Consider the following 27,895-nt stretch of genomic DNA (forward strand, 5'->3'; position numbering starts at 1 on the left):
TAATGGTTTTAGTAAATTTATACAGAAAAAGTAAGATTTGTACCATCCAGCATAAATAAAAGTCAACTTCATGATATTTTTTGTGTGAAAACCTACTCTGACATTAAATGAGTCAACTTCCCTTACAAATATTTACATTTGTATGTCATTTCTCAACAAAAAAATTTTCTAAAAAAATTCTGGAAATGATCTACTCATGTAATTTACATACCCCCTGAAGTTTATTTTTGTTTTTGTGAAAAAGTGTGTAAATTACATGGGTTTTTATGGTATTTATATTTGGAGGACCTTTTGTTAAACCAGGGGAAACCTGGAAAACATTTGCCACAAATCCCAGTATGAGATTTCATTACTTAAAGAAATTTTTCCTTGAAATTAGCTAAATAAAAGCTAGATAAATTGTCAGTCCAGAAAACATCTCATAATGTGACTGAAAATAAAAGGAAGAAAAAAAAAATCAACTTGTCTGTTTTCCATGCTGGCATTGATTAGCAGGTTTGACAGGATCCAGTGAATCCAAGGACTACATCATGTGTCTGCTTTGGCATGGTTATATGCATGGTAACTAAGAATATAGGTTATTACTTCAGTAAATAGCTGATAACATAAATGGTAATTTACTTGACTGTTAATTAAGGATTTAATGTGGGTTCATTTTAGACATGATGGTCCTTTATACTTTTTTACCACTACCACTAAAAAGTCTTAATTCTTTTATTGATTTGTAAATAATAAGTCTTTCATTATTATTGAAGCATATGAGTAAAAACAAATGAGTTACTTCTTTCTCAAACTTGAACTTCTTTACTCTTATATATGAGCAACTATTTGAATTGATTTACATGTGGTAAATGAGTAGTTAAAGGGCTGAATTATGTACATAGAAAGCCTTTAACTTACCATGTGTTTTTGCTTTTAGGCTAAATGTATTTCTCTATTTGCTTGGTCTCCTATTTGAATGAAAACTGAACTGTATGAGGCTTATAGTTGTATGTTGCAAGCTACATTCAAAGAATAGGACTATTGAGTAAGAATGCATTAAAACAGGAATAACTAAAAGGAAATTGGGAGCTTTAGGAGAGAATATCTTATAATTCCTTGCTTAATGCTAAAGTAAACTGGGTATTTCACTTTCGCAGTTTGTTTAGCCTAATTTATATATTTGTTGTTTTATATATACTCTTTTTTATTGCGTGTGAGTAAACTTACAACCTCACTATAGCTGGTACCCTTTATTTTCCATTTTCGTAAGCATTCTTGTCTATACACTTTGCTATACAATATAGGACTTGCTTCAATGATAACATCTTGCTACTTAGTGTTTCACTTTTTAAAACAGTTGTAAACCTCACATGGGAAGGTTGGAGTTCGACTCTTCCATGATTGCAGCTTAATAAAATGTCAAAAAAGAAAATATTCATACTAATTTATATTAACACACTCTCTGTCTGCAAGTAAAACTTAAAACAAATTCATCAAGCTTTTAAAGAGCTTGGAATAAATCATTTTAATCATTAAAAAGTCTCTTCATTATATTTTTCAAATTCTAAAGAATCACCTATGTATAGTACAAGGAATTCCATCAGTGAGTTTGGTTTTATCATCAATACGGCAAAATATATTTTACTTCTAAGGAAAAATTAAAAATATATATTTTCTAGTATCATATTTAATAAACAAATTCCTTTCTGCTGTTGAGTTAGTTTTGACTATTTAAATCATTTCTACTTTTTGTCAAACTTTTAAAACTATATTAAACTATGTAGACTGAATTGGTTAACAATCACATGTTTGGGTGGAAGTTTGAACTTTAGAAAGCGAAAATTTGTATTTAGAAAGATTTTGATACTAATTATGGAACAGAAAATTTATTTCAACAAATATTCTTCTACATGCATATTCACACAGACACATACACACATACACAAACAAGTGCATGCATACATGCATGCACCTCTGCTGAAAACTTTGGTTGTATTCATGATTGATTGTGTTCACTTCTATTGATCCATCTGACTGCTGGAGTTACTCGATATTGGCTATTTCCTGGCTGCTTACTGCTACAACAATCGCCATCACACTGTCGAACTGCAGTTTGATGGCACCTTCACTTTACTATGCATGATACTGCAATACTTTGCTTATTCTAATCCTTAAGCAAAGTATATATTAATATATAAAATACACACACTAAAAAATAATTTTACATTTATAGTTTTCTTTCTTTTTGTTGTGTATTTCTCGTCTTCCATTTCTTTCTCTCTCTTGTATTTCTTTCTTTCCTTCTCTCTCGCACTCTCTTTCTCTCGTTTATTTTATGCTGCTTTTAAGTGTATTTATATATTGTTCAGAGATGTAAGCAAAAGAGGTTGTTGCAGCTATCAGCTATAGTAAAGAATTAGTGACTTCAATTCATTGGTTGTCACTTGACTTGTGCCAAATTATGTACAATAAATTCTGTTTAAAGAATCACATGGAATATATCTTGACTACAATTCAGCTAACTTTCTTTACCAGTCACATTATAAGTACTGCTTATGAATGGAATTGGAATGGAATGAAATTTGTTTGTTCATTTTACCTGGATTGTTTACTGGTCATGTAACTTTTTAAACTGGACAGATATTAGTAAGTAATAATATTGAGATGATTTTGAAAGTCTAAATGTTCTAAATGAATCATACAGGTATAAGACAAAGAAATCAGTTAAACTTTTTGTAACTTGAAAAAAAAAAAAAATTCTTGTTACAATTTTTTTTATTGTTGTTATGCTTGCAGCAAAAAATACAATAATCATTTGTTTTTTTAATTGATGTTTATAATTTGAGTCATACTATAGTTTTTTTCTGAAGAATTAAGCCTTTTCAAGGATATTTTAGTTAAGTTTTGAATACCTATTTCAACCAAAGTTGGGATACAAATTAAAATTATGTGTTCTATTTCCTTCTATAATATAAGTCAATTAGTTATTTCTCTTTTTCATAAAATTCTAATTCCCAAATCTCTTTGTCAAATGTTAAACTATAACTAATTGGTTTTACAGAAAGTGAAATCTGAAATGTAGGATCAGTTACATAGCTAGTTTAAAATTCTGTTTACAAGTATGTGTTAACTTTTGAACTATCTCAAACTAATATGATCTGATTCTATCCATTTGTTGTCAGATTTTACTCTTTGAAACTTGTTACAGATCTAGTTATAAAATTTTATGTTATAGCTGATCGTTATTTTATTCTAAATTTCATTGTCGAAGTAAAGTATTTTTTAAGATGTTTTATAAAAACTGATTTGTTACAGTTATGATTCAATTTGTGAAACAATGTTTGTATTGGTATTATCCATTATTATCCTCCATGTAATGCACATGTAAAATTGTTGTAGTCACACACACTAGTTATTTCTTAGTTACTGTCTGAACAGTAAACCTTTCTTGTAAAATTAATGAGGAGGTTCCTTCAATTGATATAAATAGGTAATTTTTGATATGTAGGTTAAAAAGTTAACCTGTCTATGCATTGTTGAGAAGAGATGATATGAAATAGTGCTTGTTTAGAGTGATAAACTTTTACTGAAACAGTAGATAGATTGATACAAAAGTAAGAGTAGTAGTAGTATTAAGTTTTGTGCTGACAGTTCTCAGCTCAAATACAGCATATTTTCCAGGCTTTGTATTGGTGTTGATTTATTCTGCTATGGAAATTAGTTTCTTAGTTTGCTTTTGAAATTGTTTCCAAAAGCAGGGTTTTGAATTTCATACAATCATTCTGTATTTCTTTTATAACACTGAAAATATAAATATATGATTAAAAATAAAAAACATGCCTATTTCAGATAATTTTTGTTTGAACAAAACAATTCTTATTTATGTTGATGTATATTTGATTTACTGAATACAAGCTATATATATATATATATATATATATATATATATAGGAACAGCTGGGATGGGGACTGTGATAATAACATGCTTCTTTGTATGCCCACTGATGTAAATAACATGTAAACATGTAGATAATTACAAACTGCAATGTATGAAAAGTGTATTGTGTGTAGATATACACCTGTTAAATGTAATATATGTGATGCATTTGGAAGCAGTTTGATTTATAAGAAACTTATAATTTGTAACAATGATGTAGAAAGAAGGAGGACTTTTTATACATATAGATGCAAAATTAAAAGGTAAAATTGAAGGTTTTTTTTTTACAATAAATGATCAGTATAAAATAAATACAATAGTTAACTTTTCTCAAAATGTTCCAGTTTGGGCTTGGTATACATTATACAAACTAAATGCTTGTAAATATAAGAAGCACACATAGCATCAATAAAAGTAATGTAGTAGAATATAGATATAGTTTGATAACCAAGAAACTATTCATTATCAGCTGCACTATTGTCTTTGCAAACACTCTCATCTATTAACATTAAGGCAATGTTTCTTGACTATAAAGGTGCCAGTTCCCTGACCCAAAGCTATAAGTTGAAAACCTTCCTTAGTTTTCTTTTTATCTAAGACGAGGCAATAACTGAAGCTGTGTGACTATGTAATTAATCTTAGACCATGCAGATGCTTTGTTAATCAAGCTTATCTATCATTCAGTTGGTTAAAATCATAGATTTCTCAGTTGTCCATCAACTTTGCTAAGTTAAAATTCTTTAGAGGAAGAAACAACTCTTTTCATGATGTGAAGCAAAATCTTTTTTTGTTTTTGTTTGTTTATTGGTTTTCTCACTCTATATATTTGTTTTCATTTTAATTGTAAAACAATGCATCAGACTCTATTCCAGTCATTGTTGTGCTGTAGCAGGTACATATACAAGTGTGAAACAAGTCCAGAGACCAATTTTGATTTTCTATTTCAATCATCACACTTCATTTGTTCTTCATGCCTAATTCATCATTGAAAAGTGATATAAAGTGGAAGAAGTACTGTCTCAGTGACCCATTTTCATATATATTCACACAAATACACACATGCATGCATTGCTGCTTGTTGTGTTAATAGTTTGCTTGCATGCACATAGAAGGATCAGTACTTTTCATCTCATCAACTACGTTATTAATAAGATGTCACTGCACTATTCAGCACTAGTTCAGGTATTCCTGTGAATCTTGGTTCTGTTCAGGCTGAATATGATTATTAGTATATGACAGGATATCCCACATTACATTTATCATGCATTTGTTACCAAGTGCATGTGTTACTTGTCTGTCTGTTAATGTGTGTGTGTGTGTGTGTGTGTGTGTGTGTGTGTGTGTGTAAGGTAGAAAGGTTTAAAGAAATCAAAAGTTGATTTCTCATGCAAACATAGGGAGTTTTTCTTTTCTCAGACCTTGTTAAAAATCTATTTGTCTTTGAAATGCAAGTTGATTACTATCAAATTTCTCTAGTAATCGACCTACATTTTGCTCAGCAGCCAAATTATGTGAATAGGGGGAAGTCAGCTTTTGTTACTGTAACAAAAATGTTAAAAATCCTTAAGAGATGTTGGTAGAATTTACATTGTTCAACTTATTAATATTGTCATTTCTATAGTTTTTCTATCTCTAATACTCTGAGATTGATGAGAAGTTTTCTCTTTCTACATCTATGAGTACTCAAAATGATAGGATGGTAATTTGTATTTTGGTCACTAAATGTGATTTTAATTTCATTGTGTATTTGAAATTAAATGCTTTACAATAAATTACCTACTAAGTGACCATATTTCTTATAAAATTCAGTACATGCATTTCAATTAATTCTTTTTAATAAACAAGAATAAGATAACTGTTTTCATTATGAAGCTAGTGTTTAGAATATAGCTAAAGAGATTCTTACATAAAATTGTGATGGACAATTTTAATTCAGATATAAATATTATAGAATATGGTTTCAGGAGGAGAAGTGAACTGGTGAGTGTGTTAAGTATATTAAGGCGATATGACTCTCTCTAGACCAACAAATTTAATGTGTTGTCCTTTATCATCAATATACTCTTAAATCAGGTATTTAAAAAAAATCTTTAAGATAATTTGCAAAGGATTTAACTCATTGAATAAGGAGAAACGAACTGAGATATTTTCTAAGCTTGAATTCACTTTAAAATATAAAAAAAACAACTTTTTTCTTGATTAAAATTTGTCTTCCCTATCTGTTGTTTAAATTGGTAGAACTCTAAGTACTTTACTAAACCATCCTATTTTTTTAATGATAATGTTAACAATGGTTAATTGTACAATATGAAACTTTTGTCACTGAATATATGAATAATGTCAGATTACTGATTAAATTTCTAAGAACATAAAAGTAAGTTAATTGAAATCGAAACACCAAAGTTCAACATTACAAATCTGTTTATAAATGTCACATTAAAAAAAAAAACTCTTCAAAATGATCATCCCATTTATACATAAATTTTCTTTGTCTCATACTCAACACAATAAATGGTGTTTTAGTATTTTAAGAAAGCCAGCATATAGCCTCACAGAGGGGATAGTTCTTTGTTGTTTATGTAGTTGATGATATCAAGAGCAAGAAATCTCTCTCTCTCTCTTTCTCTCTCTCTCTCTCTCTCTCTCTCTCTCCCTCTCTCTCTCCCTCTCTCTCTCCCTCTCTCTCTCTCTCTCTCTCTCTCCCTCTCCCTCTCTCTCTCTCTCATATTAACTTAGCACTAAACACTTTTTGTTCAGTTTTAAGAACATGCTGCAATTAAGCTTTAAGTCATGCCCGAATTTACATTTTTTTAATACATTTTATGATCTAAATTGATTCCTGTTGGTTTAAAAAAGCAGCAAAAAAATTAAATGAACATGCAGTAGCATATTCTAATAGAGTAAATCACAGATATCTGTATAAAGTAATTTTTTTTAATGTTTAAATGTGCAAGGAAATAATTTTAAAGTGTAAATTTTCATTGAATCCATCTTACTAGATAAGATTTCTTATAGTCTTCAGTATAACACTAAATTCTGTTACTAACAATCTTATTCTTCCATGCACACTCACACTTCAAGCAGGTTCACCAGAATTATCTAATAAGTATTTTTATAACTATATTAGAAATATTAATAATAGTTTGTTCTTAAAATGTGTATAATACTACCATTACTGACAACATGCTGTAACAAATACTGATCATTTTTTTAACCTTTTAAAATCAAATTATCACTGATATAAGTCATCTGGCTGATATTCTACACAATATTTAGTTAAGAGAATCTGACAAACTAACACTTCAGCCTTCAAAAAGTAGTACATTAATGTTTTTAAATACTTTATTTCTTGAGACAGTTATCTTAGAGATTTGCTAGCTTCCTAATCTATTTGATACAATTAAGCTATAAGTAGTTTCTGTATTACACACTAATCTATATCATTGAAGAGCAAATGAAGAACATTTCCATAAAATTTTCTTTTCGGTTGCTTTTAAAAAATCTTTTAAGAATTTGTGTTGCTATTTAAGTTAGAAGCTTAACACACGAAGAAAATATTCATTAAGTTTATGGCTTATTAATATAAATCATACTTTATCCCTTAATTGTTGATTCAGTCTAGCCTGTGTTTCTTTGTATTTGTATTGAAAATTTCATGTGTGAGATAATGTTATCAAATCTCAAAGAAATATTTTAGATTGAAAATGTTACAAGGGAAAGTCACATAAATTCATATTGAAGCGAGCAACTAAAATGGTAATAAAGATATAAAAAGGTTAGCATTTATGGAACATAGAATTGTGATTTGACTACTTTTAATAGAATAGTTAGAGTGGTTTTAAAAGCTTAGAGCAACTAAGCCAAAAACAATAATAATTACTGCGAGATAGAAACCAGAATAAAGTAAGCATCTTGTATTAAAGGTTTTTAGAATGATAAAGGTAGAAGTGTAACATGTGAGATGTATCTTCTTTTCTTGTGAAGACAATATCAATTTCATAGTTAATTTGATACAAATCATATGCCTGCCTTTTGAAACTTCCACTCTATCTTGTGAGTTTAATCATGTCTGTAACAATGATTGCATGATACTAGGTTTTGAAAATCTTAATTTGGCAGTTTAACACTGATGCACAGGAAAAGAAAGAGAGAGAAAGAAAAAAAAATGTAGTTGAAGTAACAACATTGTCAATGTATCACAGTACCAGTTCAATGGTCAATTCTATATGTCATTGAACTGCATCCTCAACAGAGACATTAAACATGCAATAGTTCAATCGACTTACCTGTTAATACCTATGGGTTTGCAGCAGGAGCATTGGGAAATTCATTAGTGTTCCGTTAATCAGTACTGCTATAGCGGGCTACTTGAGAGTAAGCTGGCTATCAATATTTTAAGCATTTTAGAAGAGATCTCTTCGATCTGACTACACAACACATTTTAAAAATCTGGATCTATTGAAAGTGCACACCAGTTTTAAAATAACAAGGTAGTTTATCCAAAAACAAAATCGCGAGTACTGACTTGGAATGGTTGAACTTCTTTGCTCTGTATGTGACCAAAGGCATATTGAATATCTGCTTCAATTTGTACCTACTCTCATAGTACAAATCCATGAGTGCTAGAAAGTTTTTCTTTTTTTCCTTCTTTCCTGAAATTTATTAAAAAAGATTTGTATCAAATAAAAGATTAACATTTCTAAAGAAAATTCAATATGAATTGAATTTCAGAAAAGTATAGGGTTTTTTTGGTTTTTTTTTTTGAAAAAATATCAATATGTTTTTAGATTGTTTGCAATTTTCATAAATAGTTTCTCAAAATATTTTTTAAATGTTTTTCCCAGTTTATATTGTTGTTTGATATTAATGGTTCTTATGTTTCCCACCATTACCATTTTATATAAAAATTACATAAATGTACAATTTATTTGTGAAAATTTTTATAAAAGAATTTTAAAATTGTTTTAAATAACCTTACTCTTTTTCAAATTCTCTTTATCCCTTTACAGTTTTTAGAGAACGATATTTAAATAATATATGTTTGAAATTGCAATCAAATAAAATTTATTGAAATTTAAATTAAATTTGGTTACTTAATTTGTAAATTTCTGACAAAGGATGGTAATTTAGGGATGGGAGGAATATAATTCTGAAAATGGGTAGCACTCATGATGTTTTTAGACCACTTCTGTGATAAGGTCAATGCAGTTGATATTCAGCTTGCAATTGTGCAGTTTCTACCTATAAGAGCAACATAGACCAAAAAAAAAAAAAGTTTGAGAGGCCTGAAGTTCTGGAGATAAAGAAATTTAAACAAAAATTTTAGTACTGAAGTTCTTGGAGAAATACAACTTAAATGATGAGAGGAGGATAGTGAGTACTTTAAGTGGGTTTAGAAAAAGATGATATGCAGATTGTGATTTCATGAGAACAGAAGCTATTGCTGCATCAGTAAAATGGTAAATGGAAGATGTGTGTCAATAAGCTAGCAATTTCAACATGTTTGTAAGTCAGTCTTTGCTAATCAATTGGAAGGCTTTATTTTGGATGTTATCTAGAATGTTTGTGCTGCAGCTGCACTATCTTAGTGTGATCACTACACAGGTCTTATTATAGCTTTCCAGTTGGTGAGAAACTTGTCAAAGCTAAAGTATTCTTTGGCCTTAAAGAGGAAGCTGAAAGTGTAATTTTGGGGGTTGCAGTATAAAGCTATGTTACAAAATGTAAAACCATTATGAAAATTTGTTAGACTTTGTGTTTATAGCAAATTTTAGGATTTTATCTCTTTGTTTTCCTTAAGTGTAAGGATCATAGTGTTGCAAGACTGTTGCCTAGTTATGGATAGCAATTGTGTTGTGAGGATTTTATTTAACACTTTTGATACTTATATTCTAAGATAGAATAAACACTTATTGATACAGATATCTCTAGCATCATTTATAAACTTCACTATTTAAAGTTTCTGGACTTCATTCTTCTAAAGCACTTAGTGTAACCCAGTTGTTGTTGCCATTAATAATAATGTTTTTCCACTTCATTGACATAGATAACCTAAGAGAAGTAAACACCATGCAGTTTATTTTCTCTCTTGTGTGTATGAAAAATAATAGCAATCATCTGTCTTCATAATAGCAATCATCTGAGCTTATATATCATTTTAACAAAATTTTTGTATATATTAAGTCCTCACTGGATCTTCTTATACATAATAAATCTTTAAATTGTCTCTGTTCATCATCATTTAATGTCTGCTTTCTATGCTGGCATGGATTGAATTTGAATAACTAATGAACTTTTTCCTTGTAATAAATTATGGGTGGTTGATTAGCAGAAATGTCTCAGACAAAATGCCTAATTGCATTTTTTTTGGTTCATTGTATTCTGAGTTCAAATCCTACCAAGGTCATCTTTGCTTTCATTCTCTCAGGTTTGGTAAAATAAAGTACCAATCAAATGTTGGGTCTGGTTTAATCAACTGATCTCTGCACCCAAATTTTCTGCCTTCTACCAATGTTAGAAAGAATTGTTATTCATACTGTACCTGTTGTATGAATTCAAATTCCAACCAGCCTCAAAATAATGTACCTTATATATTTGTTGTACAACTTCCTAATAAATTAGCTCCCTCTTATCTTCAAAGAAAATATCTCATTTTTTTAATACTAATCATATTTTAACTTCAATCTTCTAACATTATGATACTAACATGGAACACTCACATGCAGTACTTGGGGTTTTCCAGCAGGCCACAAGTGCTGTATATAATTGATCCTTGTTTGATAATATATTAAATATATTCCTCTATTCTAATGATATTGAAGTCTACTTCTTTTGTTGTTGCATGTATGGTTAATCAGTGTGTGTGCATATGTACACACACACAAAATTTATAAATATTGTGCTCAGATTGAGAGCACTCTGGTTTGTAATTGTTACTGCTCACAAAAAAAAAAAAATTAACAAAAGTAGCACTTCATTAAATAATTATACTTTACTTTTGTATTGCATATTTTCCCTTGTTTTTTATTAACTCAAATATACACACATATCACAAATATATTTGTATGTAGTGTGTGTGTTTATGAAAGAACAATGATTATAAATAAATATTTTGTGTATGATGCATTTAATCTTGTTTTGTTTCATCAGAATCTTCAAATGGAGTTAAACCATTTACGCTCTGAGGTTGATGACGTACGGGATTCTGCAATTTCTTTAATGACAAAGAGTAATCAATACAAGAAAATGGTAGAGCCAGAATTGACACACCTTAACCAAAGATGGGAAGAAATTTCTTTGAAATTGAAGGTATGCTTTTGCCTAATGTGAATAATATAAATTTAATTAACTGTATTATTGCATGCAATATTATGTATGTGATTTAGAAATATGCATGAATGTAATGAAAAGATACATCAGGAATAGAGAGCAGGACAGTGTTTTTGTTGGATAGATGTCATCACTTCTGTAAATTAAATGCAACATTTATTGAGCTTTTCTGCTTATAGCGTTCTTGTGATTATCATGGTACATGGTATCTGGAATCTCAGGACATAAAATATGTGCTGTATATAAAAAATTGTAGGGAATTTTGCTACTCTATTTATAGGCTGAGTTACTTATGTAGATGCTCTTTTTATATGTAGATGCTCTTATCTTGATAATATTCTCAGGTGAAGTAATAATCTAGAATCTAATATTGCACTTTTATTTTATTACTATATACTATGCTTTGCAAGATGCTATGTTGTGCAAAACTTACTGTAAATATGTAAAGACAACTTTAAGAAAAATATTTTAACTCATCATATGGACACTGTTGAAACCACTGTTTTCTGCAGGCTATATTTTTCACTCAGGTCAGCCGCTCACTTTGTAGTATCATTATCAGTATTGCTATTCAAAATTTGAATATTCTCTGAAAATTTCCTTACATAATTCCTTCCAAATACCTACACAAAAAGTTTTATTTTATTTTCTTAACATAAATCATTCGTTAACATTTGTAAATAATTTTATATTTAAAAAAAAAAAAATTCTGTTTATATTGCATGCCACCAGATGTTACCATATATCTGGAATATTATTATAAATGTAATGTAAATAACTGGCAAATGAAATTAATCAAATGGTTTTATATATATATATATATCTTTTTTTTTATGTAGTTTAATGATGTTCATTAAATCTTATTTTTTCTTTTTTATAAAAAGGCTAAGTTATCTCAGTAAGCTACAATGTTGATTTTTCAGGCCTCTGTACCACAAAAGCAATTGATTTTTCTGTAGCAAGCTACCAGAATGCTTTGACCATGTTTTTCTAACCACACCTTTATGTTTTTATTATCAATCCACTTCTTGTCGTAAAAATTTCCATGAATTCCATTTGGATGTTTATTCCTTTGCCAAGTTTTCTTGAAAATTAGCAACAATGGTACTTTGCTGTCATTAGCATAGTCAGCTAAAACTGTCACGTATTTCACTCTTTGCACATTCACACTTTTATGGTATAGTATGAATGGGCCAGCTCCAATACTTTTCGTTTTATTGTTGTTGGATATCTATGTATCAGTTAAAAAATATAACATTATTAGAAAAATAACATCATCCTCATCCTGTGTAACCAATCTTCCTGTTAAATGCACAATATACGGTTACTTTATGTGTGTCCCCCCCCCACTTTCTGATATTTCTTTTTTCTTCTCTTACTACACCCTTCAATATGGTTTTAAGAAGTGGGTGAAAAAAGAGAGCAAAAATGGCATAATATAATTGAGTAGGAGCAAGTCATATGTACACGACAAGGAAATTTAGATGGCTAATATATTTTCTGCAGTTTGAAACAAATTCTTTTTTTAATCAAAGTAAGCACACTAATTTGGCTGTTGATGATTTAAAAACATACTTTCACTTATGTCATTCAGCAGTTGCTCTCATGAATTATTTTATGTAGTTCTATTTTGTTTTTGTTATAAACATACAAGTGCACACACACGTGTGTATGCCTGTGCACTCATGTATATTCACACACACAAGGGGAGGGAGGGGGTTAGTGTGAGATAAATACACAACTTGCTTGTCATTGGTGGTATTTGGGGTTGAATTAAGAATTTTGTTGTTTGGGAGGCTGTGATGGCATCAGATCATCTACAATTCTTTGTTGTTCATTGTTGCTTGAACTGAGTGTGAGAAGTTTCATATATAAAGTTAAATAATGCAAGTTAATCATTTAGATGGGGATGATGATGATGATACTAATGTATCAATAGTAATTGTTACGAATGATGCCATTGTTTTAGCATTACTAATTTTGGCAGTCCTTAAGTTTAGAATGTCATTCCAGGCAGGAAAAAAGATTGAATTGTTGGTTGCCAAACAAAATGATACTAACAACAAAAGTGATGTTCAAAACTATCATGGGTAAACTGTGGCTCGCCAATCTTTCTCAGTTGTGTGCCTAATGAAAAATTACCTTGATTATTTTTAGTAGTGTGTCCCACCTGATGATGAGCCTTGTGTCATGCAGCCCATGTGTCAAAAAGGGTTGCCCATGTCTATTCTAAACTGAAGGTCACCCTCTAGTATAAGTGGCAAATCATATAATTTATCAAAGAAAAAAAAGTGATACATGAAGAATAAAGATATTTTTTCTCCCTTAAATGCTCCTTACTACTAGAAATGTACTTAGTCCACTAATTATGTAAAATATTTTGATTATGAAACAAAGTTGCCAATTACTCAGAATACTTCATTGTAAACAATGTTGTTGATCCTATGTAGACTGCATTAAGCAATGAAGTACAGCACATGAATATATGTATCCAGCCACACCATCATGATGTACACTCTGCATGCATGTAGAATATATGTTATAAGAAAGATATCAGATTAAAAATGATTTTAAGCTTGACCAAGCGCTTGTTAATTTACCTAATTAGTTCTTGCTGGCAAAATAAACTCATTTAGTTCCATAAAGTGAAAGCAGTGAATTTCACTTTTGGTAAAGTCATCTACTTCAGTGTTCCTACCAGTCTTCTTTCTTCTGTAATAATATTATAAGAGTTAATTCTTCAGTGCAATATTCAAAGAGTAAGGAGGGGACACTGTCTGTACTGGTTGTTTTGTTGGTTTAGAGTGTTTGTTCTGATCTAATGGAAGGCATAATAAGAATAGTGTCATACTATCAATTTTGTCTGATGTTACACTTACTAAAAGAAAGTGAAGTGTTGGTATATAGCATACAATACCTAAGAAAAGTTTGGTTGCTGTAACAAATAATTGATTCTTATACTACATCTTAGATTCATATTTTCACTTAGATCTAGAAATAACACGATAATTTTCACATATATTTTTTCTTCATTATTGTTTAGTTTATCTTTCAAAACAATACATATACAAAATAGATTATGTTTTATAGTCACCCAACTGTCACTGTAGTAGCCAAATTTCTTTCAAATAACTTCCTATAAACTTCTCAGTTGGAATGGCATGTAGAAAGTCAACATCTTACAATTAAATTCTCTCAGAACAGAGAGGATAACTGCAAACTAAAATGCTGATCAAACAGTAAAATTAAGACTATAAGAATATCCTTGATATTTCACTTCTGCTGAGTATGTGGAAAGATTTCTATTAGTTGATGCGTGTACTTGATTTCTGGATTAATGTCAGATCTTAAAATGATATATGATGCTATAAAGAACATGCTGAGGAATGCATGTGATGCTATTTCTAAATAATAAGTTTCTTTTATTTTTAGTGATATTCATTAAAAAGAGATACCGTGAAAGATTTCTAGGTTACAGTTATGTTTATTGTTTGATGGGTTGTAGTTGGTAGTGGGGAAGTCAAGTAAAAATTATCATTTTATTAGTAGCTCTTAGTGGAAATGTGTATGAGAATTAGTGCAAGAACTGATTATATGCTACAGCAAACCTATCTTGGCATTTCGTGGTTACTTACTATTAATGTCTCTCTTGCAACCATAAAACTGTACTAAATAGGAATTAGCTTCTATCTCCCTCTACCTAACCCATGGTTTTGAGGTGCAGTCCTAATGTAGGGCTGCTGATTTATAGCCTCCTAAACCTCCTTCCACAGAAACTGTATAACCAAGGAGCTGCTTTCTTGCCTGTCTATTATTAGTTTGAAGATTAATCCCTGTGATAATCAGCAGAGAGATACATGAAACAACCTTCTCAGGGATAACAGTTGCTTATATCAACAGACTTGACTGGGACAGTGCAATGTGCGGGTGTGCACAAGAGAAACGAGTAGTATTTAATAATTTAAAATTCCCCCCTCCCCTTCATACTGTCATTATTCATTAATGATAGGTTGTGGATGATTATAAATATAGTTGCATGTAAAAATAATTTATAGAATATATTTCACAGAACAGCGTCTTCAAAAGTTAATTTGGAGTTGTTCATTTATATATATATATAAAGTTAACCAGATGAGGGAATGCAGTGTCGATGACCTTCACAAGCCTTCCCAGATTGGCATGATGAATGCAGTCGATATTTAGTGTAAACATCTGTGGATCTGTCAACCAGAAAAAATGAGGGAGAGGAGGGAATAGATTCCAGAGGATTGCAATTCTGGAGTACAATCATCATCATCATCATTTGTTGTCCATGCTGGCACGTTGGAAGGCTGCACTGGACGCCAATCTGATTTGGCATGGTCTTCTACAGTTGGATGCCCTTCCTAACGCCAACCACTCTGAGAGTGTAATGGTTGCTTTTACGTGTCACAGACATGAGTGCCATTTGTGTGACACCAGGGTGCATTTACATGCCACCAGCACGTATGTCAATTTGCATGACACCAATATCTTTCCTTGCAGACTCATTAAAAGCAAGTGCACCATCATCCATGCAGACACATTTCTCTCTTATGACGTCACAATTTTCTCTCACACACTGTCTTGCAATCTGAAATATCTCAGTTCTTTGGTCCTCACAGTGCTGAACATAAGCAAACTTCATCTTTTCAGCTTCTCCCTTGGCTAGATACATCTGTTTCCTAGTTTCCCTTCTGGCTATCTGATACAGTTCCCTGCTGCCCTCATTCTTCCACCACCACATTACCCTAGGTTCGGAAGGGACTCTGCACCAGCCACAGATTTAGTCTGTGGCACTCAGCAAGCTGTCTCACAGGAATTCCCAGTTACCCTCTATGTCACAAGTTTGTAGCTCCTCCCTCTCATCAATTTTCTCAATTAGGATGTCCCTAAATCTCTGACCATATGAAGGGTCCTTAAGCTTCCAAATTCTTCTTTTCCAGATTGGTCTGCTTCTTGGCATCCTTCTGGCTTGGAGTCTAAAGTTGCTAATGACTAGTCTATGTTGCAGGGTACTTCTTCACAAGGGAAGTTCTTTGTATTTCAGAGCAACCATGCATCCCACTGTCTGGCTTCCTGAAGTTGGTGTTGCAGATCAAAAGGGTATTTGCATCACAGAACTCCAGTAGCCTTGTTCCCTCTTTTTTGGGGAACCAATTCCATGGCCCTCATGAACACTATGGAAGACATCAGGCTGCTGTACAACGTTCCCATTGAAATCCTCAGCCATGAAGATGAGGTCATTGTCACTCATCTTTGCGGTAGCCTGCAGAACAATGTCATAAAAGTGGTCCTTCTGTTCATTTGGTAGGCCTGCTTGTGGGACATAGGCAGATATAATTGTAGCTATACTATTCTGCAAGACTAGCTTGAGCTTAAGTACTCTGTTGCACACTCTGACTACCTCTATGATCTTATCCATCCATTTCTCTGCAAGAAGTATGCCCACACCACCTACTCCATCATTAGTACCTTCCCAGAAGATTTTATACCTATGTGTCTTGTCTGTGAGGAACCTGGCTGAAGCTCCTCTCCACCTTACCTCTCGGATGCAGCATACATCAACTCATCTGTGATAAATATTCAGTGCAATATCTGAGAAGAGACACAATCAGGATAAGAAGAAACAGCTCATGTGTTGTGGATGTGCCTTTGTGGATTAGGCGCATAGCTTGGTAGTTCAGAGGAAGCAGAAGCTGTTGTAGGCGTAGTAGAGAAGTAGAAAGAATAACCAGCATATTTATGATTGGATATTTACCAATTAGTCAAATGACTTTATTTTAAATACAACCTAAGATATTTGTGTGTGTAACAGTAACACTGTCAAAAACATATAGGCAAAACAATTCAAATTATACAAGTTTAAAATTTTAAATGTTTAAAAGAAAAACTTACTTCTTTCTTCATCCAAGAATTTGAAAACAAATTTCAAAATAGAAGAAAAAATATGTGAATTTTCAACCAATATTTATGGATTGCTGAAGAAAGATTACAAAATAAGATGGATGTTATATTATTTTTAATAAAAAAAAATGAATGTTATAGCAATTTGTTAAGAGGTAATACTTATTGCAAATGGTTGTTACACAAGAATTGTTTTATATATATATATATATATATATATATATATATATATATAAAAGGATAGTTTGATATTACCCTGTACTTATGTTAGAAATCAATATTGCTCAGGAAAACTTATGATTGAAAGCCCACGTTAATGCTTAGGTTCAGCACTCTAATGTTATATCCCAGCTATCTGGTACTATAGAATATTGTGTGAAGGTCAGTACACTTTTCCCTGTGATGCTTCCTAATTTGTTTTCGTACGATCAAGTCTGTAGGTAGTGGTCAGAGCAGAAGATAGTTCAACTCTTAATTTCTTGGAATTTGTCAATAATCATCAATGCAGCAGGGCATTTGTGCCAAGTAAAATAATTGGTTTCACAGCTGGACATGTAATTTGTTTACATGATCCAGGCAAGTGAAGTGCTGATTCTAGAATGCTTTCACATTTTCAGTGTTATTTATGCATCTCAGTGGTTGTGTAGTTATAGACATGTAGTTTCAGGGACTAAATGAGTTCACAGATTATTTTTGTGGTTGTTGTTGTTGTTGTTTAGCCCCAAGACAACTTTGATCGAGTAAACCACTGGTCAAAAGCATCCCAAGCCTTAGCCATTTGTTTTTGTATATCTAAGACTACTTTGTTGATGTATCTTCAATTTTCTTCTCTTTTGTAACCATAAGGTGTGATTTGCGAAACATTTTTCTGCTGTTTTAGCAGATTAAGCAATCATACAGGGGTTTCTATGTTGGTTTAATAACATTTTTGATTTGCTGCATAATGTGGTGGATTCTACTTTAGATGGTTTGAAACTACCTTAATTTCTTTGCATGATTTGTTGAAGAACTGCAGACTAAATATATGACATAGAAAAGTAGGCTTGTCTTAAAAAACATAATGATTAAAATTAAAGTTGTAGAGGACCTACTAAACTCTGTGTGTGTGTGTGTCTGATATTCTATATTCCTTGGAAGGAAATTGGTAGGAAATGCTTCCACATAAAAGTGTTGTAGGGTTTCTAGAAATGAGACAAAGAAATACAATTTATCATACTTCTGATGCATAAGAGTATTTGGCAGCAAAAGTAACTGTAAAGGAAAGCTGATTAACTGCTTAAGTGGCATTTTGGAATTATTACATGGTATAATTAGTTGGCTCTAATAAAAGTATAATGGTTGGACACAGAGGTTTTATTATCTTTGAATGAAACAGTTTTTTTTTTCTGTGTGCAAAAGGTAAACTATATAAAATTTGTAACTGGTGGGATGAAGAAATACATGTTATAAATATAGGCAGTTTAAGGATACCATGTCACTACCGAGTTACAAAAACAGTAATTTATCATCGAGTGCAATGTGGCAGTTTGTTCCCCACCACACTGTCCAGTTTGATTTTTTATAAGTTCTGGTTGTGGTCGCTCTCTGAGGAAATCACTAGTTGACCCTCTGCACCTGCCATTACTATTCCTTCTTAGGACAGTGTTTAAGGCTACTGAAGTTATTGATGACAGTTAATATCTTGAATAGTGAGGATTTTTTTTTTCATTAATTGTAAGTTTGTCTAACTTGAGCAGAGATAGACCAAAACTTACAATAAGAAAGTCAGGCATTTAACTTAATTAGTAATTACTTCTGGAATTTGTCTTTATAAATATCTAATTAGAATAATTTCCGCTATAAATTGAAAATATACAATTTTGATTTCCTATTTCATACCACTTTCATTATTAATATGTTGCTATGTTTTGGGGGATTTTTTTTAATATGTTTTATAGATTTCCATTTTGAAAGATTATATTTTCATTTATCCATTGATAACTTTTGACTTTTCTAATCATATACTCTTTAAGAATGATGATAAAGAACATTATTTTCATGAGTGTTGAATGGTTGCCAATGCAGAGAGAAACTAAGTTTATGGTCATATAACAAGAATAAGTAATGAAATAGATATTAGCAAATACTATGGATGGAAGTTGAGGCCATGATGTTTGGAAATAATTAATGGAAGATTAAGTATTTTGGGTGATGGTTAATCATTATTAATTAACACAGTTGAAAGTTAAAAATAAGTAGGCATGGCTGTGTGATAAGAAGTTTACTTCCCAGTTATAAAGTCTTTGGTTCAGTCCAACTGCACAGCATGTTGGGCAAGTATCTTCCTCTATAACTCAAGTCAACCAAAGCCTTGTGAGTGGATTTGGTAGATAGAAAGCCAATCATGTGTCTGTGTGTTGGTTTGTTAATGCCCCCTTAACTTAATGGTTTGGCGAAAAGACACCAATAGAATAAGTACTGGGGTTGATTCATTTGAGTAAACCCTTCAGGGTCATCTTCCAGTGTGGCCACAGTCAAAACACTGAACAAAATAAAAGATAAAAAATACAAAACTTTTGAATTCAAGATAGGAGCTGTAAACCACATAAAAGGATCATCTAGAGGGTTATGATGTAGAAATTTATCTTATCCATATGTCAGAATAGAAATTAAAATAAGTTTTGCTGTGTAGTATATTATATCTTAGACATTAACTTTTAGTGGTTGGCATTAGGAAGGGCATCCAGTTGTAGAAACTCTGCAAATCAGATTGGAGCCTGGTGTAGCCATCTGGTTGCACCAGTCCTCACTCAAATCGTCCAACCCATGCTAGCATGGAAAGCGGACGTCAAATGATGATGATGATGGTTTGAATAAGCAACAAAATCTACAGTTTCTTTTGTATCATTTCCTATTTTAGAATATTTTGTATCAAAGACGGTAGGCCAACTACATTAGTAATAGAATTTTTGAGTTTCATCTTAAAGTACTTCAAAAATTATGAATCTATTTTCTCTTTGCTGGATGCTATTGTAGCTAGACAATTGAATGTTAAATTAATTAATTCTTCTATTATTGTTGCACTGGTAAACTGTCAGCACAGTATCAAGAGTGATCTCTTAACATTTTACTAGCACTATCTTTCACTCAGTATAATTTCTGATTATCCTCAGATACATATTTTACGCACAACTCAATGTGCACACACACACACACACACACACACACACACACACATTTACACACTTGAAGTTTAAATTCATTCATGAACCTGTGTTACAAATGGTAAGATACCCATAATACTTAAACTGAGAGTGTGACATAAGAGATATTACTTGGAAACAATGATAAATGTTCTAGTGAAAATATAATGCAGTTAATATTTTGATATGTAGGTGAGGCATTTCATTTTAGGGAGCTGTATGACAGAATTGTCACATCAATGTGTCTGATGTAGGAATCTGAAAGATTCATGGCTCCACCTATTTAACCTATATATAGGTGTAATTATGGAAGTGTGGTTCAGAAGTTCACTTTACAACAACATGGTTTCAAACTCAATCTCAATGCAAGGGACATTGGTGATATGTCTTCTAGAATAGCTTTTAGGAGACAGAAGCATTATGTTTTATCCTTTTATGTTCTGTAACTTGGTGGTTTTAAAAATAGAGACTGATAAAATAAGCATCACTCTGAAATACGTAGTGATATCTATATGATCAACTAAAACTCCTGATAGCAGTGTCTCTGTGTGGCCATAGGACAATAACTGAAACCATTTAAAATATGAAAGTGTAAAAGAGTTTAAGAATATTTAAAAAAAAAAAATTTAATTGAAGTTGTGCCTTGGAGCTGTGCAAGATGTTGCTATCTCAGGATTTTGCATCATCTTAATACAAAAAGCAATAATGAAAATAAAACTACTAATAGTAAGAGCAATATTTTGTAATTTGGATTTTTGTTGAAGGAGTGTATCTCCCTTAAAATGTCTGAAATGCTTTTGAAATTTACTCTTGCTTTACCCCTATGTATAAAAACTGAATAAATTTTACATGTGTTTAATTAGATGTTTGCATAAGTATTTTACTGTTGGATATTTTGTGAATCAAAGTGTAAGGGTATTTTCCACTGGGTTGACTAAGGCAATGAAAAGTATGTGCTTTAATTGAGCACAAACTGCCACTTTCAGTCTTTTAATTTATATGCCTGGAATTTACCTCATTAATTACTGAGTCACACTATATAATATATATATATATCTTTAAAACTTATTCATTATTATGATAATCACCACTGTCATCATATGAAATAGTTATTTCTGCCTTTTATATAAAGCAAATTGATATTTTTTTAATTACAAATATTTAAACTAAGATTACATATAAAAAATATTTTTTGTTTTTTGTAATTTTTGCTACATATATATTTTTAAAAAAAAGCAATTTCTTTGGTTTTGCTTTTTAACTATCTTCTATACTCACCCACCCTCATCTCATAAACATACATAGACATACACACAATGTGTGAATGTCTGTATGTAATTTTATTATTTCTGCTTTAAGGAATTAATATATTTGTGAATATTGAAAAAAAATATATATATTTAGAAGTATATTACAAATTTTTAACCTGCAATGCTTTCAAGAAAGTTGTTCTTCTGTAAAATAGAAAAAAAAGTTGTTGAAAACAAAAAAGTATTTTATGAGAATCTATGTTTTGTTTTGTTTTCATCTATTGAATTATTCATCAAACCAATAAATAAAGCAAATAAAAGTAAAATATTAGAATATTGATTTGAAGTATTGATCCATTGATCATATCACTACCATTTCTCATTTAATCTAAGCAATAACTTAATGTTAATGTCTGAGTGGATAAGTGTTATTGAAGTCCCTTCATTTTACAATTCAATTTATTGTAATAAAACTGTCCTTTAAGTAGAAATAGCTATAAAAATATCATTACATATGAGGTTCAATAGCAGGAATACTTAAATGTATATTCAAAGAGGAAGATCATCTCTGTTTCAGTTCTTGTTTGAAATACTTTTAAGAAATAATTCTGTTGAGACGTAAGCATAGAGTTCAGCTCAATCCCTATTACACAATAGGCAAAAGATCCTTCTAAAAAAAGAAAGCAGATACCAGGTGCTTTAGTAGAAAATCTGAGCTTGAATGAACAAAGATATATTTGTCTTATCAGCATATATACAATGTCAGGCCCTCATCATTATTATCTTGGTCATAAACTTATCAGTTGCCCAGTTTAACATTACCATATAGTCCTTTAGTGAATCCTATCTGTTATAGGTATTCAGACCAGATACCCAGTTTAAGGAATCTTTTCCTTTTCCCATTCATAGACTTGGTGGCCCTGTAAATAATGTTTAGATGGATCTTCAGAAGTGATATAATTTTCTTTTCTCTCATTTGGAGAAATTGCTGGAAAAAATGTTTTTCTTTTTGTTTAATCAAGAACTCAAAATCTTTTAAATTTGTAATAAACATTATCATTTTCTAATATTTAACATTAATTTTTTCCCCCCAATATTTATCACTCCTATCCTATAATCAGCATGCCACTTACTACATTTTCACATTTTGCAGAGAGAAACAAAACTTGTTATTGCCAGTAGATGTAACAGCACCCTAAACTTCTTATATCATTTCTCTGCATTTGCTACTGTGCTTTTTAATGCCAATTCCTCTAGCATCCAGGCAGCTGAAACTATCTTTAGGCAAACCTTTTGGTACCTTTGCTGTTGCCTTTTTTTTTTTAATTGTTTATCTTTTTTTTTTTACCATTCAATTGGTACATCTAAATCCTAGCTCTCTCCAATCTGTTTGTACCTATTGATTTATTGAACTGAGCATATAGCACCAAGTTCTAATTTCTTTCTTATTTATTGAAAATTAAGTCATTTTTTTTAGTAAGGTTATTTCCCCCCAATTCTGCAAATTTGTTCTTTGGTCTCTGCTATATTTGCTTATTGGCTTTTGATTTTAGGCCACTACATTACCTATCTTTAGTCTGGATGTAACAATTCTTCATATATATACTACTTAAATAAATTATATAGTCAATTTTATGCAAGGTGTATATCTACATTCCAATGACTAGAGTTATTACCTGCCTGATAATAGCTCTAATCCTAGAAATGTATATATGGTAATATTATTTCTGTATTGTAGAAAATGAATATTTAAACTTTATTACAGAATTCTTTGTTATGATTGTGTAGTTTCACTTACTACTAAATGAAGGAAAATGTTGAAAACAGACTCTATGGAATAACAGACATTTGAAATGTTCTACTTATAAGACTTAGTCATTCACAAATGATATTTTTTCTGGGTCATGCAGGATCAGTACTGTTTTTGCTTCATGAATAAATTCTAACTTGGAGATTATTTGAAACAAATAAAATTTCGTAGATATTTTGGTAAACATCAGTTCATCTCATGCATGTAATTTATAAATCCACCAAAAGCAGAAATACAAATACATGCAGATATCTTTTGTTCTTATAGGAGATATTTGGTAAAATAACCATTTTCCTTTCACTTTTTTTGTGTTGTAAGTTTGAATAATTTTTATTAATTTTTATCTTTAACTAGCTTCATTCTGGGGAGATAAATAAACAAACTGCTAGTTAAGACTGTGATAAATTGTTCAGTCTGTGTGTTAACTTACTGTGGTTTAATTCTATATGCAAAAGTTTAAGTGGTTAAATGGTATAAAATTGTATAATCTTTTACCAAGATAGATTGATTCCTTCCAAGAATGCCTAATTTTATATATAAAAAAAAAAAATCACTTATGGTTTTCTGATTGTGAATTATCAGTACCAGTAGCAAATATTTTTATAACATCTACTTTGTTGACTCTAAGTGCTAAGTTCAAATTCTTCCAGGTCAAACCCCTTGTACTATCTTCATTAACCTGTCTCAATGACTGTAATAGCAATGTTTCTGTTGATGATGATGGAGTTTTCTCAGTTTTCTAGTTCTACTATTGTTGTTTTATAGAATTTTATTTGTGTAAGGCTCTTTGTTCATTGTGTTACATTGAAGATACATTTTTTTCTTTATCAATCATTTCAAAATAGCTTCAGAACACCAACAGTAAATATGCGTTCATATCAAAGCTTTCCTTTTAAAAAAAAAAATTAACTTCCAGCTTTAGATGCTTTTATAGCAAATCTTTTGACATAAATATTAGTAAAAAGTAGTAGAGAACTTATGTGATATTTTTATAATTTCATTGAGTATTTTAATCTGACTCATTTACTCTTTAGATATTTTGCAGGGTTTATTGTAGTTCCTTGGTATTCATGCCTACAAGTGGTAGCAAAATACTTTGTTATGATTTAATTGAAAAATATTTTGATGCTTTCTCTTTGCTGGATGCTATTGCATCTAGACAAATCTAATCATACGTGCATTTTAGTGATTCCATCTACAATTTGCATTTTCCCCCAGTTTCCTATTTTTATGTACTTCAACCCTTTTGTATTCAGATTATTCTGTCAACTGTAATGCTTATTTATCCACATTGTTTTGAATTAATCATGCATTACTTGTAGCTTTGAAATTTTGATGATGTGATTGTATATTTTTAGAATGGCATTGTAGGGTATGTGTGAGAGATTGGGTCTTGCCAGTTTAAACATAAAACAGAATATTTGGACTGAGTATAGCTGGTTTAAATACTAAAGGGTTAAGGTCACACATAAACGTAGCCGATTCTTGTTTGTAAATTAGATACATGTGTTACATATGAAATACAGATTGAAAATATTTTCTTGAATACATAAAGTTATGTACTTTGCTATTCGTCACAGGTTGCATAGTTAAAGTACTGAACTATATCATGTACTGTGTCTCTAAACTTGATACATAACTCGACTTGCTCCATTTGGCCTGACTGCAAAAACAGGGTTCCATTTTTCATGTTTGAGTGGTTAGCAGTAAGAAAGGTACACAGCTGTGAAAATTACTCCAACAGAAACCAACCAATCCACCCAGCCATGTTGGCACTAAATGGTTATATAAATAACATGGTACTGCTGTTATATTGCTTTAATATCTGAACGACAGTGTTAGATGTAATGGGGATGGTAATAGCCAATATTGCTACTACCAGTGCTACTGGCACAGCTGATAAGTTAGTCAATATTTATAACATTAAAAGATTTGAGTTAATTTTAAATTTCTCCTATGCTAAGACATATTAATAAAAATAAAGAAAAAGATCTTTGAGTTTTACTGTAACAGAACAGGCTTTGTCTCTCACTCTAAAAAGAGATTTTTAGTTCTTATGAGTGATTTCTTGCAATTTTCTTGTTTTTTTTTTTCTTTTCATTTATATTTTGTGTTTTATGATAAGCACAGTTCATTTGAACATCAGTTTATCCATTGGTGCTTGAGAACTTAAAAAACACTGTACTAGATCTGAAATATAGTTTATCTCCCAAACTATTTTCCTTATAGAAAAGGTTTATTCAAATGTTTTATTTGATCTGGAAAGATTAAAAACTTGTTCATCTTCATATAGTTATCATTTTAAGCTGGGTGATATGAAAATACAAATAGAGGTCATATGAAAGTACAACTAGAGATGTTAAGAAAGTGAGGAGAAAACATAGCTAAGTAATAAAATATATGAGATATTCAAAGATTTTCACTTGCAAAAATGTGTGAAGTTTTTTGAGTAATGATTAGGTGATTTTAAATCCATTTTTTATCTGTTCTTACAATACAGCTGATACGTTGTATCAGTAGGAATAAAACTAGAAGGAAGTAAGACTCAGAGCAACAATATGAAACCAGTTATACCAGGCATATGTATATTGAAAATATTTAACATTTGTGTCTGCAGATATACAAATAACAAGATATCTCAACTGAGATTTATTTAGAAAGAACTGTTATTAGTAAGTACAGATGCTTGAGACTTAACAACCATGTAGATTTGGCAATCTTTCAGAACTTTACATTGGGAAATCATGCAGACATAACAAAACGGAATGATGAAAGATAATAGTGTTCACTCCCAATTTGTTATGACTAAATTTAATTCTGACCATTTGATATTTGCTGGACTGGAAATTCATGAATATTCAGAAATGAAATCTGATTGCAGTTGACATGAAATCAGCAAAATATTTAACTTTTATATTTCTGTTAAACTTGGAGAAGGGGAGGAAGAAAGATATGCATATTTACATCATTTTCAACTAGTATTCTTTAAAACAATGTTGATTAGTTATATTTATCTATCGCTAATGTTTGCTATTAATTTGAAATTCCACTCTCGTGAATTTAAAACTTGAGGTAAAATAAAATTTAAACTATTATGTCCTACTCTTATTAATCAACATGACTTAATTATAAGTGTATGAATTTCATTGATATAATATTAATTTTTACACAACATTGTTTTATATGAGAACTTATGCAATTAGACCCTTTTTAAGTTCTATTTTTGTGTATGAAGCTTTAGTTTATATGGAAAGGGAATGAGCAAACATTTTTGCCTTTCTCATCAGGATTGGAAGAAAAGTGATGTTGCTATACTTGGGAATCAAAAGCTGATTACAGATTTGTTTAGTGATCAAACATGAATTTTAAAATGTAAAATTCATGATAATTTTGTTTCCTGTTGTATTTGGTCCATGAGTATAAGCTATATGAAACCTATGATGTTGTGAAATATAGTGTTTTGTATTCTTTGTAATTTATTGGAGAGTTTTGTGAAGAGGTCACAACCTGGCTTAATCAATGATGGATTGAATGTTTGTACATTGTTTGCTAGATTTTGTCCCTGTGAGCACTGTATTAGTGCATTCATTCATTCATTTGTGTCTTTAATGTTGTCTAGATGTACTCTGAGTGGTATCTAGCTGTATATATATGTATGACTCGTAGGTCTATTATTTTGTAGCCATGTTTCGTTCTGATATATGTATGTATGAAGTATCTCACGGATGGTGGGAAAATGTCATCTGCATATGAAACTGTGAACATTTATGGTGGCATGGAGGTCAGTGTAGATATTGGTTAAAACAAGGTGTACGGAAAGCTCCTTGTAATACTCCTTAAAGACATTGCAAATCCTGGATGTTTTATATGTATACTATATAAACTTATCACTTGAAAGATTGCTTGTTAATGTTTTGTATTACTTCTTAAAGAGATGTTTAGCATTTTGTAGAAAAGTGAGCATTGGGGAATAGCTGAAAAGCTTTGCTGATGTTAATGGTAGTTAGGATAATACTTTCTTTCCTTTTTTTTTTTATTTTTATTATCTGTTGTGAATTTTTTTGTGTGGTAATTTTGTGAGTAGTGTGCTGAATCTGTGTGTTAGAGAAATGTGTGGATTGGTCAGTGAGAGATTTGTCATCATGGAATTTTTGAAGTCAAACATTAGAGGTTGAAGTTATGTGTGATGGTGATTTAGTTGCAGAGCTGAGATTTCAAAATAGGAATGATTTTTGCCATTTCCAATGTCTGGTGATTAGGTAGTGTTGATATGAGTAGTTAACATTAGTTGCTGCTCATGTAAAGTCGGTCTTCAAAAATATTTTACTCTGTTTTGCACCAAACTTATATTACATAAATGCAAATTTACGTTAATCATTCAAATAACATTTAAATTACTTACCCTTCTCTATTCATTAAAAATATTATCAACTCTGAAAGCAACAGTTTATTTTTTTTAATGTTTTTATATTCTTGCTTT

At 30.8% G+C, this 27,895-nt stretch overlaps 1 protein-coding gene across 13 annotated transcripts in view; it reads left to right on the forward strand.

Annotated features, from left to right (window-relative positions):
- The window catches only part of LOC106873450 (dystrophin), a 712,951-nt gene that overhangs the window by 286,781 nt on the left and 398,275 nt on the right, over positions 1-27,895 (forward strand). For all 13 annotated transcript variants that reach the window (XM_089343243.1, XM_089343268.1, XM_089343278.1 and 10 more), the window contains one exon: positions 11,069-11,227. In XM_089343243.1, the coding sequence (XP_089199369.1) occupies positions 11,069-11,227 (159 nt within the window). The remainder of the gene's footprint in view (positions 1-11,068; positions 11,228-27,895) is intronic.

The sequence above is a fragment of the Octopus bimaculoides genome, chromosome 2 (genome assembly GCF_046866305.1).
Source record: "Octopus bimaculoides isolate indiv1 chromosome 2, ASM4686630v1, whole genome shotgun sequence".
Taxonomy (NCBI): Eukaryota; Metazoa; Mollusca; class Cephalopoda; order Octopoda; family Octopodidae; genus Octopus; species Octopus bimaculoides.